Raw genomic sequence first — 18,860 nt, 5'->3', positions numbered from 1 at the left:
TGTAATTTTATTATGCATGCACCCTGTATAAAGCCACCTTCACGTCCCACCCAACTACAAACTCACGGCAAACTTATGTAAATTCAAAAATTTGTACAAATAACACCGATTTCCAATGGTTTTTTTTTCCAAATATCTCGCGCGCCCTGTGCAATAAACAAAAACTGTAAATACGAAAAATTTAGCTCTATTTAAACCAAACTATCCAATTACAAAAAAGGCAATTTTCAGAGTCTTTTAGATTTTTTGCCCATAAACGACACACACCTAATATAGTTTTCAAAAAACGTTCGAAGTATAGCCCTATAGCCACGTTTGGTGGTCCATGAATTTTTCCAATAGAGTTAACAGTTTTCGAAAAAAAAAATTCCGAAACTATGCCGTACCTCGGAATAGTCAATGACGTCATCACTTCTAGAGTTTTTCAAATATATCGAGCACCGTATGACTAACATCGTAAATACAAAATTTATAATCATTTTTTTTTTTACGAATTTTGATTAACGGTTCATAATTTACTCTAAAAAAGTACAATTTTCAGAGTCTTTTTATATATTATACATAATCGAAAAACTGTTTGAAATAAAAGGTATAGTACCGAATGTTTCGTGTCTTCTAGTTGAACAATTTTGCAGATCATGTTAATAGTTTCCGAGATAATATTTTTTCTCTGGAAGCCAAAATAAACAAAAAAAAATACTTGGCGAGACTTAAATAGTCCTAAATTCTACAGTTTAGATGTAGTCGATGTCGGGCTTCTACTTTCCTACCAAATCTGAAATCCCACATTACCTTCTCAGCAGAATATCTTTTAGCGAACAGAAACCTTCGGATGCGTGGTATATTGACAGTACCAAAAAGAAGTCTTCTTTCTTAAGTTTCTTGGCTTCTGCCTTGAGCAATTTGCCAGCTCATTAGGTGTAAAGCAGCTTGTCTGGCCTGAGCCATACTAACTTCATTTTGCATTTTGTGTTTCCCAACTCAGTCAGTTAGAAGCCGATCATTTTCGTATAACGTTACACTATATTTTATTCCTTCCTGTGAGCCTTTCCGTAAAAATTAAAAAAAAAAAATTTCCTGTCCCTTTAATCTTTATTTAGTTTACTAGTTAACTACATAAAGTACAGGGCCTAATATTGAACCTTGAGGAACACCCATCTCAATTCGTTGACTAGCACTTTTATAAAACTTAAAGGATACAAATTGAGAACAGTCTTCTAAAAAACTACTGACCCAGTCTAGAGGCTTACCCCTTATACCCTAGGAAAGCAGACTTTAAAAAACCATTTGAAATTGTTACCGGACGATAGTTCTGTGGTAAAACTAGCAGAAATCTATTTCTTTTTAGGCAATTCCACTCAGAAAAGATTGATTTGCCAAGTATGTTAGCGGACCTATAATCAAACCCTATACTCTTTTTAATAAAGACTTTTTGTTTTTTAATTTATTTTTTAGAGTATGTAAGAAAGAGCTCGTAATTCATAAAAGTGCTATATAAAAACTCTGATCATTCCATCCCTAATAACACTCATTGAATGGAACTAACAATATTCCTGGGGGCATCTTCATCCCTTCGACATCCACTCCTGGATATAGGCCTCCCCTCTTCTTTTCCACTCTTCTCTGTCTCCAGCGATCTGATGAGAGTTCCGATCTACTGCCTCTCTAATATCGTTCATCCATCTTATGGGGGGTCGCCTCTTTTATGCAGTCTCGGTCTCTAATGTATAATACGTTTTGTCCAACGAGTGTCGTCCTGTCCAGCGACATGTCCAACATGCCAAGGGGTTTGTCAGCGCCTCTGGAAGTGAGAGTTATTGTCTCTAGTTCGTATGTGAGAACCGGGAGAATGCAACTGTTAAAAACCTTGGACTTCAGGATGATTGGGATCTTAGGGTTTTTAAGGCTGAAACCAAGCCTGCCAGTAACGGCCCAGGACTCTCCATTGAATTTCGGCTTGCCGGTTATCTATCCCTAGTTTCATTTGGTGACCCAGGTAGACGTATTCTTCAACCCTTTCAATCATCTTAGTTTGTGTGACTAGTAGTGTGAGGATTTTGGTCTTCGTTAAGTTCATGGTTATACCTACCATTCCCGAAGCAGTATTGAGTTCCGAGAGCATTCCCTGCAAGTCACTCAAGTCACTGCTGATAACCACAATACTATCCGCAAAACGAAGATGATTTAGATATGCCCATCAATCCCGAGGCCTTTGCGGTTCCAATTGAGCTGCTTGCAAACATTCTCCAATGACAGTGTGTAAACTTTCGGGCAAATAGTGTCTCCCTGTCTCACCCCTCCCGCGACATAACTCATTAAATACAGACGTTGTAATATTAGGCTACTGCGCTAACCCGTTCAATACTGGATTGCATTTTCATTATTAATACTTTTTTTAATTTTTGGACGACACATTAACATACAACCTTTTTTCCGGAAAATGTTAACTAAAACAGTAAAAAAAAATTGAATAAAAACTATTAAAACCGCTATAACTACACGAAATCAATCCTCCTGACGAAGGGATCGCCCAAAATAATAAATTTTTCAGTCACTGACGTTTCTACTAATTTGAGATGTCTTGGTTAGTTAGTTAATTAGTTATGGTCTGTTCATAGATATAAGAAAGGGACGAATTGCTTTTGAATGGGATTATCCGAGGGTGGTCATTAACATACAACGCAACAAGATAATTCCCTAAAGTTTCGGAATTTAAATTCAGGTAAAATTGTGGTCCGTAATAGAAAATAATTTTATACCTACCTGTGTTTAATATTTTTTGGTTTGGTATACTACCTAGTTTAAGTTTATAAGTAATCATTCTTATTTCGTGTGTAATACAGCGTGTGTTCAATCGTGTGCGAATTATACAAAATATGTGCGAGTCAGTGTATCTCCGGAGATGCTCCCGCCCAAATGTAGAAAACACTATTCAATTGAGACTAAGGAAATTATAAACAATGTTTATTTGACTCTCATTGAACGTGGTGCTGGCAAGCAAGAATCTTTAGAAGAAACGGACACATTGGCGAAAATTCCAACATCAACTGTATGGAAAATCATCAATCCCATTTCAGCGAGGAAAAAAAGAAGCGATGCTGATATTTTCTCGAGTGTAGATGAAAGTGATCAAGATATGATACGGTGTAAAATTTACCACTTATACGATTAACAAAGCGTGCCTACATTAGATATCTTAATTAGGAAGCTTGAAAAATATGAAACCGGTGTTAAATGTGGCAGAACTACCTTAGGGAAGTGTATTCAACACATGGGTTTTAGATTTTAAAAAATTGACAAAAGGCAAGTTTTAATGGAATATTTTAGAATTCGGAAACAAATGCCAATTATTTACTTGGATGAAACCTGGTTCGACACTTATGATACCCCGGAAAAGAGGTGGGTTGGCTCAACTGATAACAGTAAAACAAACGCACCATCAAAAAGAGGTAAAAGAATAACTATTTTGCATGCTGTCTCTAAAGATGGTTGGATTCCAAATGGACTTTCTGTGTCTGCGAAAAATATTAAAGATTTTTCTCTGGATTACCATGAAGACACCACAGCTGATTTGTTTGAAAGTTGGTTTAAAAACAAACCAGTTCCAAACATTCCTCCTAATAGTGTCATTGTAATAGACAATACAAGTTATCACAGTAGACAGTTGATTAAAACCCCTTCCTCATGTGGCACAAAAGCAACAATCCAAAACTATATGTATAATACCGACATTTATTTTCAAGAAGATTATACCAAAAAGCAATTAATTGAGGTTCTACAAAGCTTGAACCTACAAAACGAATACGTCTGTGATAAGTATGCAAAAAACTAGGGCATACAGTTTTAAGGCCTACCTTACCACTGTAGATTTAATCCCATTGAACATGTTTGGCAATAATTGAAATCTGCCATTCGTCGTAACAATGTTTTTCCCCGTGTTAACTCCAATGTCCTCAAACTTCTAGAAACCGAAGTTTTTAACATCCCTCCACAAAGTTGGACAAATTCTGTTAAACATATAGAAAAAGCAGAACCATCGTATATCCAGATTGCAAATAATAATTAGATCAGGCGATGATAGCGATAGTGATACTGATATATTATGTGAATAATTTTAAGTAATTTAAGCAGGTAATAAAAATAATTTGTAATTTTATTTTAGATTTAAACATAAATACATACATAAATAAATAAATATTGTTTAATATTTTTTCCAACAAAACCCCAAATAATTAAATTCTAAGCAAAATACAGATATTTCATTCTTACAGGTTGCCCGGGTTTTAATTCGTATCAGTTAGTCACTTTCTCATATCTATGAACAGACTAGTAATTTCGAAAGACTTCCAAGTTATTAAAATATTATATATAACGTACTATTATCAAAATTCTTTTCCTATCTATTACACAAGAACCTACACAATATTCAAAATCTACACCACCCCGGTTATTCGAGGTTCTATAATGCGAACTGAAATCGTATGCAGCAATTAAAAATAACCCTCAGGCCCACCGGTGTCAATAACACCCAAGAAAAGTAAACTGTAAACAGATAGACACTTACCTTCATAAACTTGAAAAGGGGTGGCGGTTGCAAATCGCTGAGCAGCAAATTCTTTGTCCCTATATCGGAGGCGGTGACCAAACGCACTGCGTCGATCTCTTCGCCGAAGAGCCACACGTCTATGCTGAGGGTCACTAGGTCCGAACAGGACGGTATTAAAATGTCGGTCAGTACCACAGATTCGCCGAAATCCAAAGTGACGTGGCGCCTGGCTCCCGAATGCATACGCTCGACCACTATAATTTGTTTCGGAGGCGGCACGAGCAGCTGCTGCCACGGCAGATTATCGATCGCCTCGCTAGGGGGCAGATGTTGGACGGTGGGCACCGACACCTGTTGGGGCGCGCTTTTCGGTGCCACCGACGACCCGTACGTCTCAACGAGTCCCTTGTAAACGTTTTCTGGAAAAATAAAAAAAATATATCAAAAATAGGTCGCCCCGCCCACCGACTAACGGGCGATAGGAAAGAAAGTGCGTTAACTTATAGACTACCCATGGTCCGATAAAAAATGATTCGCAAGGCATCAATTCTTTTTGGCAATAAAAAAGTGAAAATTATCGAGTATGTATATGATTTGAACCTTTCCTTGAATGGTACTGCGCTTGATTTTGTCAAAATTTAGGAACATTTCTTGATAGTAAGCTTCTTTTTGATTCTCACGTGTCTTATTTACCACAGAAGTCCTACCGTAAACTGAAAGTACGTCTATAAGGACTAGTGTTGGGTCTGGTCAATTTACATCTTATTTGACCAGTCAATTTCGATCAAAATATTTTCAATAACATCTTGCAATTATAGAGTGTTATCTATCATTATTGAATAATAACATATATTTTATAATAAAGTATTATGCTTTTGTGATGTCCAATTAAACTTACTACCTGAATAAGAACAGAACAACGCTAAACGCATCAACATAAAATGAAAAGAGAGCTTTCGATATGGGTTTTGGAAACTAGGTCGCCGAGTGACGTCACCCCCTAGTAATTCCGAAGGGGGCCTCAGGTGGGGGAAAGCGTATTGTGTTTAAAAATTCGATAGTTACAGGCGCATAAAGTTTCTCTTGTAACGCGACACTAAAAGTTTATTAGCCACAAAGTATATTGAAGTGGCTCTATTTAATTGACCGCCACTGTATGTATATTTTATCTTAAAATATATCTCTTTAAATTTAAAAAAATATAGATTATACTTACTACTATGTGAACAAGAAAATGAAATGAGAACTTTCGATAGGGGTTTTGGGAGCTGGGTCGTCGGGTGACGTCACCCACTAGCAATTTCGACGGGGCATGAGGTGGGAGAAAGCGCATTGTTTAGGATTTTGATAATTACATACCCATAAAATTTCCTTTGTAACTTAAAGGCCATACTAAAATTGTATTAGCAACAAAATATATTATACTGAAATGGCTCTATTTAATTGACCACTATATATGTATATTTTATTTTAAAATGTATATATTAATTTCAAAAATATATATATTAAACTAACTACCTGAACAAGAAAAGAACAACGCTAAACGCATCAACAGAAAATGAAAAGGGAGCTTTCGATATGGGTTTTGGAAACTAGGTCGCCGAGTGACGTCACCCCCTAGCAATAACAACGGAGCCCGAAGTGGGGGGAAAGCCTATTGTGTTTAAGATTTTGATAATTACTTACCCAGTTTTTGTTCCAATTCCTCGTCGGTCATTTCGAACATGATCCACTTGCTGGGACCGGCACCCGGAGTGGGCGCGGTCGATAAAAACTGATCCTGGTCTATGATATTGTGCAACGGCACCGATAAATTTTGATTCTTCTCGACGTACTTTTGAATGAAATGCTGAAAATCGGACGCCCAGTCCTCCTTTTTCTTCTGACCGGGCTGCGCGGCCGACATCACTATCGGCAATATGTTGTTGATCGTCGTCTGTACGTTGTTCCCGGCGTCCGCCACTTCGAGCCTGGTACCCTCGCTGGTGTTTACGCAAGTGAAATGGAGGGGTTCGGTTTCGATTAGGCCCTTCACCAATTTCGGAAACGCCAGGTTTTTGTATTTCAGCCTGCTATCGGTATTGGACAGGACGTCGCGCGGATTGATCCCGTCTTTGGCGACCGCGTTTGGGGCGGGGCTTTCCGTCACGACGGTCGACTCGTTAGTGGTTGCCGCCGCGGTTGTCGACGAAAAGAAATACGGCAAGTTACTGGAGCCCTTCGCGTACGAAGGAGGGTCCACGTCGAATAGTTCAGGCTCCATGGGAAGACCGTACAAACCGTATCTACTTCTGAGAAGCAAATGGTATGGATTGAAACGATCCGTTAGGTTGTCCGATACTCGTTTGAGCAATTCGAGGCATTTATTCGAAACGAGATGTTCGTTTTCCTTGGTGGACACCTTGAGGAGAAGCGAGAAGATCCAGTGCAGGCCTGCCGGCGAGACGGCTTCGTTTAGCGAATCCAAAATGATGAGCAATGAGTTTAAAACGGTCGCGCTGAAGTGTTCGCCGATGGATTTGCTAATGTTCTTAGCGCCCCTAAAAAAAACGAAAAAATTTTTAAATGCTCCAACTGACTCTTCTTTTGATATCTAGTAGACACATCTTAATAATTTATATCAAATTGCAATTAACTTTTATATGGTAGTAACCACAACTAAGTAATTAAACCATGACGGAAAACGGTTGTTCCTAAATCAAACTTATTTATTTATTTCAACGGCTGAGCCAATTTACAAAGAAAAAGTAACAATATAAATATAATATAAATAGCAACATGACAAAACAACAACTTAGATAACAAGCTTTTTAAATTACCATATAAAACATATAAAAACACAAAAACAGTAAGAAACAGTAAACAAACAGTATCACACTAGTTACAACTATAATCAACCACCTGTTTTAATTTTGTCTTAAATAGTCGAAGACCGCCAGCAAAGGGATCAAGAGAGCAACTGTTAAATAACCCCAAGGTTCGAGTTGAAGGAGAAAAATGGCCATTGTTGGAGTGATGAAAAGAAATACAAAACATTGGGGAGCTCTGACGTCTTTGATAGAGGTTAAGATATTGGAGTAGGTTCTTCTAATTTCCAGACCATCTATCCCAAAAGGCTCACATACCAAAACATAATTAAGGTGAAAGTTATTGTAGATATATGCTATATGCTAGGGACTTCAGAAACGCCCTCTGAACAGTCTCCAATCTATAAATGTGACACCTGTAATGTAGAGACCACACTACTGATGCATACTCCAGTGTATATCTAACTAAGGAGCAAGAGATTTCTCATGCCCTTGTTAACAATATCCTCCAGCTGATACAAAAAGGTCAGTTTACTGTCAAAGATGACTCCAAGGTACCTAACTTTGGTCACACTTTATCGTTGTATTGTTAATAATATATCTATTTTGAAGGGCGTTGGTTAAGCGACAAAAAGTACTACTACTGTTAAAAACTTTTACTTATCTATTAATGAAGCCTATCATTTGAACTTCTGTTATTCTTCTTGGAGTGCTATTATTGACAGAGTAGTTGAAGGGAATAGGAACTCGATGACTAGTAAGCATTTTTAGATGTTTATATAGAGGCCATATTATTTCAGTACGATTCAAAGATCTAAATATCTTCCTGCGACTGTATGCAGTCGGAAGGTGTGGTAATTTTTCTGAAAATTTTCAGGTCGTCAGCATACAAACAAAATTTTCTATACAGAAAACATTACGCTACATCAATAATATGACTTATAAAAAACAAAGGCCCTAAATGGGAACCTTGAAGGACCCCAGATGTGGCAATCTGTATATTAATATGGACTTTTAAATTTTCTACCCATCAGATATGACTTAATTCCAATAACACCTCCTCCACATTGTTTAACTATGGTCTATGTCATCAAAAGCCTCGCTGACATCTTTGTAGACCTGAACATGATTGTCCATACATTCGCTCAGGTACACGGTATACACAATCAGGTTAATCTCAGTTGATCGATTTTGGAAAAAAACCACACTGTTCTGGAATAATTTGCCTCTTCGCCAAATTAAAGAAGTATTTATTAACAATCTTAACGAAAATTATAGCAAATACGAGGGTGGGGTGAAAAGTTTCCGGTCTGACCAAGAGGTGGCGCCACTAGATCTATTTTTGGACCGGCGCCCTACGCTACCACTCGTTCCTACCGAGCTTGTATTTGCAGCTTTACACTAAAACAAAATAAAAAAGAAAAGGATCCAACATTTGGGCGACTCTTCTCCATCATATTCAACTATTAAGCAGTGGGTTTCTGAATTTAAAATGGGTTCATCAAATAATGTTGAAGACCGCAGGTTGAAAATGCATGAGATCGCTGAGACTTGTAGGATATCAGCTGAATTTGTGCGAAATATTTTGCAGAACCATTTGAGCGTGGAAAAGCTGTGTGCAAGGTGGGTACCGCGTTTGCTAACCTTCCGCCAAAAAATGATTTGAAAATCAATTCCTACGTAATTTCTATGTAATTAGACTTGGATCCACCAATACTCTCATGAAAATAAATACCAGTCGAAACAGTGGATTGCAAAAGGGGAACCAACTTCAAAGAAGACAAAAAAAAAATTATAGACAAACAAGGTTATAATTATAATTTTTGGGATGCGAAAGGAATTATATACATTGATTATATTGAAAAGGGTATGACTATCACGGCCCAATACTACTCAGAGTTATTGCAACGTTTGCACCACGAGATACACATTAAATCACCTCATCATTAGCGCATTCGTCAATTGTTTCCATGTCCAAAATCCACGAATTGAAGTAACGTCTATACTCTCCAGACCCCCCAACCACTATTACCTGTTTTCTAACCTCAAAAAATAGCTTGGCGGTAAAAGATTTAACAGCACCCAAGAAGTTATCGAAGCTGTAAATCAGTTTTTTGAGGAGCATGATGAATCTACGTTTAGAACTAGTATAACTAAATTAGAACACCGCTATGATCCAGAAGATTTGTAAATCGTGCGGTTCCTAATAACGCAACAACACTTATTTTTTGTTATACCTCGAGCTTAACAAAACCATATAGACTCACCGACAACAGGTAATGATATAATTCATGCACTTGTGCGCTATGCTCCTCCCGCTCAGCAACAGGCATCTCTTCAACAAACCGGTCATGTTGTCCTCGATACCGTTGATAAACATAAACTCCAGCTGGTGGTTAGGAGCTTCGCCGCTATTGGCCCTGTTCCGTGTCAGCCTGATTGCCGCCAGCCAATTCAAAATATCCAGCACCAAGCCCAAAGTTTCCCTATTGTTGGTATTGACCGCCGTCATGATTAGAGATTGGACGAAAATGTTCGACTCGAGCATCAGGTTCCTCAATGTCTTTTCGTGTGGCGTCGTTACGAACGACATCGGATTATACACGGCCAAACTTAATTCGTGTATACAGTCGCAGCCCATGTAGAAGTCGCTTTTCTGCGACGCCATACCCAACTTGTCCACGCTGATGGTTACTTTGCCCTCCTGCTTTTTCAGCTTGCCCAATTTGTTTTCGTCTTTCGCGTAGACCGCCCTTATGTGAAGGAGCAGATTTCTAACCTACAATTGAAATCGATCATATCGAACCGCGAAAAACTTAAAAAATTCTTCAGTTATTTAACAAAAGATGCACTGCTTCTATTTTGTTTCACTATTAACAGTGTCTTTTTTCATTACAATTGGATTTTAAAAGTACAGTAGAACTTCAGTAATCCTAGTAAGAATTATTAATTTATTTTATTAAAAATCAACATTGTATATCCCGTGTATCATTACAGTTTTGATTGTTTTTGAATAATACGAGGTCCGCTTTTTATATTTCGAGATTTTCATAAACTAGCCCTGCCATCTGGCGAATAACGTTTTTATGGGCAAGTTTGACATTTTGAGGTTAGGTTTATCCAGTTAGGTTTTGGGGAAAGAGTGTTGTTCTTAAGGATGAATTTCGTGAAGGGTCGTCCAAAATCATCGTCACGTGACTTACCAAGAGACTGAGGTATCTTTAGGCATTACCGGGACCAGCATACATACAATTTTCCATGAACATTTGACCGCTAAAAAATTGTTCGTGTTGGATTCCACACAATTTGAGATCAGTCGACTGTGTGGATCTTTCAGAATAAGACAAAGCCCACAAAAATTTTTCGTGCGCGAAGCATCTCGAAACAAATGGTTGCTTGTGTTTTCAGGAAAACTGGCCACGTTCACAACTGTTTCTTTGGTGAAAGGTAAAACAGTGAATTCTGAATAAAATTAGAAAAACCAACCGTTGAAGACGAATCACTCTTCATGACGACAATGCTAGCTAGCTCTCACTATCAGTGCAAACAAAGAATTTTTTGAGCATTAAAAACGTTGATTTGATAAGCCATCCACCATATAGTCCTGATTTAGCACCTAAAAACTTCTTTTTATTCCCAGACATTAAGATTAAATTACGTGGACAACGATTTTTGACACCAGAAGAAGCGACTGATGCGTTTAAAAAGCATGTTTTGGAGGTACCCGACTTAATGTGGGAAAAGTGCTTTTTTGATGATTGATTTTATCGAATGCAAAAGTGTATTGATTATCAGGGTGAATATTTTGATAAACAATAAAGTCATATTTGGTTGGTTGGTAGCTTATAGTTTTTTATTACAAATCCCGAAATATAAAAGGTAGCCCTCGTATATCCTATCTTCAGCGGTTAAGTTGAAAGTTAGAACATAGCTTAGAGAGGTACCGAACATAATTTCTTAATATCGAAATTAAATCTACGTTACACAGGGCGGGTCAAATCTAATGATTTGCCTATCAAATACAAAAATTGTGACAAGTGCATTTTATTATATCGAACACGCTGTATATTATCACATATTCCCAGAGTAACTTAAATTCCCTTTCGAATAATGTATCATGCCCCTATACCTAAATAGGTTAATTGATTGAATCGTGCAAAAAATACCTGCAAATATTAAGAACAGTGGTAGATGGTTTTCTCGAGAACCTTAGTGCACTGAAGAGGTTTCACAAGAATTAAACGAATTATTTAATGACCATTGCTTTCGACGTTCAAACCATGGGATTGGCCCGATCTCACGCCATTAGATTTTGACCTATGGAGTGCGAAAAGTGCGATTGTACGATGCTTTGAACAAATAGATAAATAGGCTACTTCCACTTCTCAACGGATTTTAAAGTTTTAGAATTCAATGGTGAACATTTCGAACACTTAATATAATTTTTCTGTATGCAATTTTTAATTGAAGTACCTAATAGTTTGTTAGGGTAAATAGCTTTTAAAACATTTTTTTTTGTAAAATGTACACCTTTTTTCTTACTTCTGGCAAATTTTCTCTTGTTCATGTGCTGTAAATCAGAATGCGTTTCATAATTTTTTTTATATGTTCTGGCTATGAAGTGAATACTGGTCTCCTTCCATTTTTAACTGATTTTATCGACAAAATTTGGACCCACAGTCAATAATGGATACATCTTTATTGAATTGTCAAACGGAAAATGAACTATTTAATATAATTCGAAAGGGAATTTACTTCACTCTTAGCATATGTGATAAGATACAGGGCGTCCCATTTTTAAAAAAGCACTTTTCGCAATTTTTATATCTCGTCGGCAAATCATTAGTTTTAACCAACCCTGTAAGAAATTATGTACAATACTGGCTCCAGTGTCGTGGTAATAAAAATTTGATTAAAGCTATTTTTTTCCAAAAATAAAGGAAATAATTTCTCGAAAATCACTAAAGATAGGTATGGGAATCCACAAAGTCCGACTATTCCGACATATTTTTAATTTGATGTCAAAAGTGACGTTCCCAAGTCTAAATTGCTTTGGCTGAGAGCCTTTGTTTATTTGGAATTGACTTTTGACCTTGTTAATATTTTAAATATAAATAAATATAGGGAGGTCAAAAACTAATATAAAAATTTTGAAAAAAAAAATCGTTAAACGTAACTTAAAGGTGACTTTTTTTTGCGATTTTTTTTTCTAATTTATAAATTGCGTATACCATATAGTAAAATGTTTGAAATTTGTTTAATGCCTAAAAATGGAACAACTTTTATTAAAAACATTTAGACACTTCCAAGAAACAATATTTTAAACGAATAATAGAAAAAATTAAAAATGTTAAAATAATTTTTCAAAATATGAATTTTTATAAAAAATCTTATTTTTATATATTTTTGTCTGAATGTTGTAAATAATAAAATTTGCTTTATTTACTATTAGCATTTTGTTCAATATTCAGTTGCGTTTTTTTTTTTAGAAAAACGTTTTACAGGCTTACAGAGATAATTTTTTTGTATTAAAATAACCAAAATAGCGAAAAATGAGAAGTTAAGTGGAATAAAATTTAAATGTTAACTTCATCAATCCCAAATATATTACACACACTTACAGTTGGGAAAATTGTCATTTAGACTTGCAAAGGTGACTTTTGACATAAAATTCAAAATATGTCACAATCTATAGGACTTAGGTGTGGGGTATATCTGAAACATGTCTAGATTTTTAGGAAGAATTCAAAAGTTATTTAGGCTGGATGTTTATTGAAATTTTTCATAGATTCGATGAAAGGTTTTTTTTGTTTGGAAAGTGCATTCAGGGCAAATCATACGTCAATTTAGCTCTTTGCTCTGCTTTAACGACCGTTTCTAAAATTAAATGTTTTTCTCTTTCAGAATAAGGCATTTGATAATAACAAGAACGTAAATTTTGCTAAGGCCATAACTGGTAACAGTCGCTGTCAGTTATAAACGAACATGTTTTTTGGTGAAGACCTACTTCACAGCCACCTAATTAGAATATTATTTTGTTTTTGAATGTGGCTTTTATGTTATGTTATGTTATGCATATATCTATAAAAACAAGAATACAAGAATATAAAGAATATAAAGAAGATTTCTGAAGCTTAGCAGCAAGCTCAGTTAGTGGTTTGGTTTCAATGATTTTTATAGAACGGGGACAAATACGACAAATGGAGGGCTAACATTGAAATTGAGTAGATAATACGAAAATTTCAAGTTTTTTAGTACACAGCGTCTAGAAAAAAGTCTATATACCTTAAGCTTAAACATTCGAGGGCTGGTCAGTGTGACAATGCCGCTTTGGTCGGTCAAATCCAGATGGGACGAGAGGTTAACCGGCCCCGCCAGGATGTCGGCATTCTGGGCCCTCAAATACTCTTCCGACACCACCGGATTATCCACCCATTGAAGCATGTCTATTGTAACGGTATCGTCGACCGCGAATCTCACGTCCCTGTTGTGTCCGATGCCGCTTTTAGTTTGACGCAGGAGCGTCACCTCGACGTGCGGCAACGAAGTCGAATTTTGGAGGGTGAAGTGAACGTCCACGTGACCCAGAACCTAGAATGATGTTTATTGTTATGATTTTATCGGCTTTATAAAGTTGGACGGACCGTCAAACATTGTATTTGTCGATTGGGAAAATAGATTATTATTATTATTAAATAAAATAACTCATATGCAATTGTACGGGAAGTATTTAACCCCTACAGGTCCTTTACTGTAAAGAGATTTTTTTTTATATAAAAGGAATTTCTGGCAATAAATATTATTATTACTAATTATTTTCACTATTATTATCATCATCATTATTATTACTATTGTTATTATTTTTATTATTATTAAATTAATCAAATTGTCATTTTAAACATTTAAAATAATATTTTATGATGTTTATTTTATTATTTTTACAAACCAAATGCAGACAACACTTTGATTTTAATGAGAATAAGTAATAAAAATCATCATGCACATGTTAGTTTGAAGCAAACATTATAGAATCATATAGCGTCTTATTGATTTACCAATTAAGCAAAATCATATTTAATTTTGATCAAATTTTGGCGTTTTTTTTTAATCTTGCAACGTTTTTTCTCTGAGTGATATAGTCCTCTTCTAGGAATGCCCGAATACCATACTTAAGGATTACGTTTAGTTCTCAGAACGACACGATGGCGACGTAAATAAATAACTATATATAAATAAATATAAATTTCATTGTATTTTTAAAATTATTTCGGTCAATTGAAATAAAAAAGATTGACCGGTGGTGTGTGTGGACAGTTGAGAGACTACCTGGATCGGAACTGCCTGCTGTATGGTGGGCAGTCTAGTGGAAAGGAAATAAACGAATCAAAACTAACTGTGAGTGTTTATTAAAGACTCTGCGCTAGAATGGATAAAGAACTTTTTCTCTGATAGATCTCACCAGACTAAAATTAATAATAATGTTTCTAGTCAGAGGGATAGCAGATGGGGGGTACCGCAGGGAAGTGTGTTGGGCCTGCTATTATATATTATTTATATAAATGATATGCATCAGGTTTTAAAATACTCCTTTGTTAACTTATTTGCTGATGACACGCTTATCTCAGTCTCTGAAGTCTCTTGTGAATAAAAAATGCAGTATTTCTGTGAACAGTTGTGTTCACAAGTCGTTTGATCCAGTCATTTGAAAATAAGGAACCTTTCAACATCTATCAACAACTATCCTAGACTCCATAAAATTACTTGCACAATGTTGGAATGATGTTACTTCAACCACTATTTCAAACTGCTTTCGACATGCAGGTCTGATAAAATCGGAAGATGAGAAGTACAAAAATAATGACGACGATGACTGGGAGGTTCCCCTAAGTAGTTGGTTGCGCCATAGCGGTCAAGATCTAACCAACCTTGAAATGCATCTTCCTGAACTGGACAGCTTGCTAAATGATAATTTAATAACAATGGATAATTATATTATTACTTTTTAAGTTTTACAGCTGAATGAAGGACGAAGTACCAAGTTATTCTGAAGCGCTTTGTGCCGCTAAAATTGTTACAAATTTTTTACAATCTACTGATAATGTAACTGATGGTATTATGCAAACGTCCTGGAAGGTTGAGAAGCACATCGAGAATACGAAATTTGTATTGAGAACAAATAAACAAAAATAATGATTTTTTTTACTCAGAAAGAATAAAATATGTATTTTGACTTGTATGTTGTAAAGTTTATATAGATACATAGGTTTTTAGTTTAGGTAGTTTAGTTTCTTTCGTTTTTTAGTACCCATATTTTTTATAGCGTACTTCCGCTCATAGAGTACTCATTTTCCGGCCCCTAGAGAGTACTTTATATCTTTAGTACTTTTTCACTGTAATAGCATAATTTGGCCTTCTTTTTCGTATGTTTGTGCTTATATCTTGTAGAAAAAAGATTTAAATAAATTACAGTTACAACAAAATAGGGTTATGAGAATCATACGGAACTGTGATTGATATGCTCATATAAAGAGTACGTCAGACCAGCTAAATTGGCTAAATGTCATGCAGTTCATTAAAAGAGCAAGTTTAATGGCTAACTTAAATTGGGAATGTAAAATACCTTCCAATAAGCACTTCAATTTTTCTATAGTAAAAACTACTTTCTACGGAAAACTCTATTCTACGATTTTATTCATAGTTTTAATGAACTACCGAATAATATTGAAAACACGTTTTTCCTGGTATCCAACGAGAGGTTTACAGGGTATTTGCGTTCATAGTTAAATTATGTAAATTTGATTATGTAAATAGCCAAGTGTTAAATAAAATTATTATTATTACTGCTATATTAATTCCACAACCCTAGCAATAACAACGTTACCATGTACGAAGGGAGCGTTATCTCGAAGACATGCTCCTCCCACGTAGTCGTATCGGTCTGCAGTCGCCACGTTTTCGTCCAAGCTTCGCTGTTTAATGCCGACGGACTTTTTCTCTGCCTCATCGCTTGCTGGAATTCGCTCCAGCATAGCGGCACCGTCACGTTGTACGGACCCCTATCGATCGATCGATTAAATACCGAAATGCAATCGAGAATCGTATCGGCGGCAAAAATTCGGAACGATTCGGTGGTCGTTAAACTGAGCTATTTCAATATGAGACAGGGCACGAAATCACAGCAAAAAAAAACTAGAATTCAATAATTTTATTTTTAATTCAAATAATAAAAGCAAGGATTCTTGGAGACTAATCAATTTTGAACTAAATAGATTTACTTTAAAATCAACTTGTGACGTCGGCTGGGGCGATTTTAGCTCGTATTTAACTAGCATTTCACAGTAGAAATCACAGTTATTTTGATAAATGCTTTAATTTTCCTCACAAATCAGAAAACTTTAAACAATTCGTCTTGGTTAGATATTTAAAATATTAACAGCTGATAGATTAAGGAATGTTCTGACTCTGAAAGACTTGCTGTTAGAGTACTTGCTAAAAATTTCATTTTTTGCTAATGAACCGTGAGGTTTTTTACCCGGAAAGTCAACTATAAAAGCTGTGAGTGTGGTGCAAGTCTATCTTCTTGATATACACGTCAAAGGCTTTCGACTGCGTCAATCATAGTTTGTTATTGCAAAAAGTTGTCAGAGTCCGTCATATCTCTTTTCAAATCTTATTATACTGAGCGCAATCATTTATATAAATGATATTGCACATTTTATCAAGCCTACCCATTGTACACCATTTCCTGACGACACCACAATTATCTCTTAACGAACTGAACAGAAGAAGTAAACGTTTTGAATAAAAATAACTTAAATTTTTTAAATGATTATAAAAAATGTAGAAACGAAGTTGTAAGAATGAATTTAACTCCTACTTCTGTAATGTTGGTAAAATGTTGGCAAGAATAATATCTAATTGAAACGGTGTCGGTCCTATAATTAATGAGAAAAATGTAAATCGAAATTCCTGAAATTTTGGATCAAATAAAATATTGGTGCGAAAAAGAGCTCTGAAATAATAAAAATAAATATTGTACACTTAAGCCCGTTCAAGCATATTGTGAATGTGGTGTTCAGTAGTAGGGTTTTTCCTGAAGTTTACAAAAATGCAATCGCTGTTCCTCTATTTAACCACAGTGACGAAAAATTGACTAGTAACCAATTGCACTAATAAGCACTGTTAGTAAAATAATTGAAAGGTATATAAAGTATAAGCTCTCAATATATCTAAAAAAATTAATTTAATGGATGACAATCAGTTTGCCTTTAGAGAGGGCTCGAGCACTCTGTAGGGTTCCAGATTATATTTTACATAAACTTCAAAACGGTCAGAAAGTGATGGGTTGAGTTGCTACACATACGTTTTGTATACTGTGGTTAAATACTTAAAACTAAACCTAAACACAACAAATTTTAAATCCCAGCCGTGATGAATGCGAGATCCAAATAATGAACAGAACGGACGTAGAAATATCATGAATAAACCAGCCTTTAAAATAAAATTCTCAGTTTCACCTATGACGATCCATTTAACGCCTCCGATATTTCCATTATTAAAGAAAATAATAATAGTTCCGAATCCTTACCGCGATATTTATTATTTATTGTTACCTGATTGGCGTGAACTGACATAATCCCTGGAAACTTCTTAATTCTTCTACAGATATAACGTTGGGTGGTTCTTTAAAGCAGCGCACTACTTCGTTTTTGTCTAGCGAGCTCAACTCCCGCAACGAACTGTCAATATTAAGCCCGAAAAGTTCGTCTTCCTCGTGCTCGTCCACCGATTCGTTATCGGTATCGTTCAATGCGAAGAAATGCAGAGAACCCTCTTTGGTAGAGGCACACAGCCTGTCTAAACCTGAAATTTCAACATTCTAAGGGTTTGAAATAAAAAGTGATGAATTTCTCATTTGTTGTTTGAAATATGATAAGAATTTTACAATAATATACATTGGATAATATGGAAGTAATTTTCATCCAATCCAAACCGATTTTTTTCAAAATTCTTGAATAATTTTGTTGTTAATTTATTATTTTTGCTCAATATATGGTAATATGAATTTTATTTCGATATACATTGGATATCATGGGGGATGGATATACTAATAAATTTTCACTTTTTTAATTAATTTTAAATCAAAGTGAAACGTTTATTTCTAATTACATCCTACTTGGTCCTGAATAAAGAAAAAAAAAAACAAGACAAACTTTGCCAAAATATCAAAACTGCTTAAAGGCACAATTTCGATCTAAACATCAAGGATACTCTTCCACAGAGTCATTGACATTGACAGAGGCAACCCAAAAGAGACTTGAAGCATTTGAAATCAGACTGTCAGTCTGGAGAGAATGATGAAGAAGGAATGGAAGTGATAAATACCATAAAAAGAAAAAAACTTGCAATATTGAATCTAAATATGGTTGAAGAACTTGAGAACGTGGTTTTCCAAAACAACCACTGAATTATTCAGAGCGGCCGTAAACAAGTCTATTATGGCCAGG

The 18,860-nt window shown here is 35.6% G+C and overlaps 1 protein-coding gene across 1 annotated transcript in view; it reads right to left on the bottom strand.

The window, feature by feature from the left end:
* Positions 1–18,860, bottom strand: part of LOC132708349 (baculoviral IAP repeat-containing protein 6) — an 87,946-nt gene that overhangs the window by 60,688 nt on the left and 8,398 nt on the right. The window contains exons 8-13 of the mRNA XM_060680636.1: positions 17,967–18,216; positions 16,235–16,409; positions 13,639–13,944; positions 9,621–10,132; positions 6,233–7,086; positions 4,565–4,965 (exon numbers count right to left, since the gene is read on the bottom strand). Coding sequence (XP_060536619.1) covers positions 4,565–4,965; positions 6,233–7,086; positions 9,621–10,132; positions 13,639–13,944; positions 16,235–16,409; positions 17,967–18,216 — 2,498 coding nt within the window. The remainder of the gene's footprint in view (positions 1–4,564; positions 4,966–6,232; positions 7,087–9,620; positions 10,133–13,638; positions 13,945–16,234; positions 16,410–17,966; positions 18,217–18,860) is intronic.

The sequence above is a fragment of the Cylas formicarius genome, unplaced genomic scaffold (genome assembly GCF_029955315.1).
Source record: "Cylas formicarius isolate icCylForm1 unplaced genomic scaffold, icCylForm1.1 PGA_scaffold_10__41_contigs__length_53128322, whole genome shotgun sequence".
Taxonomy (NCBI): domain Eukaryota; kingdom Metazoa; phylum Arthropoda; class Insecta; order Coleoptera; family Brentidae; genus Cylas; species Cylas formicarius.
The sequence above is the reverse complement of the archived record's forward strand: the minus strand, read 5'-3'. Positions and strand labels throughout refer to the sequence as shown.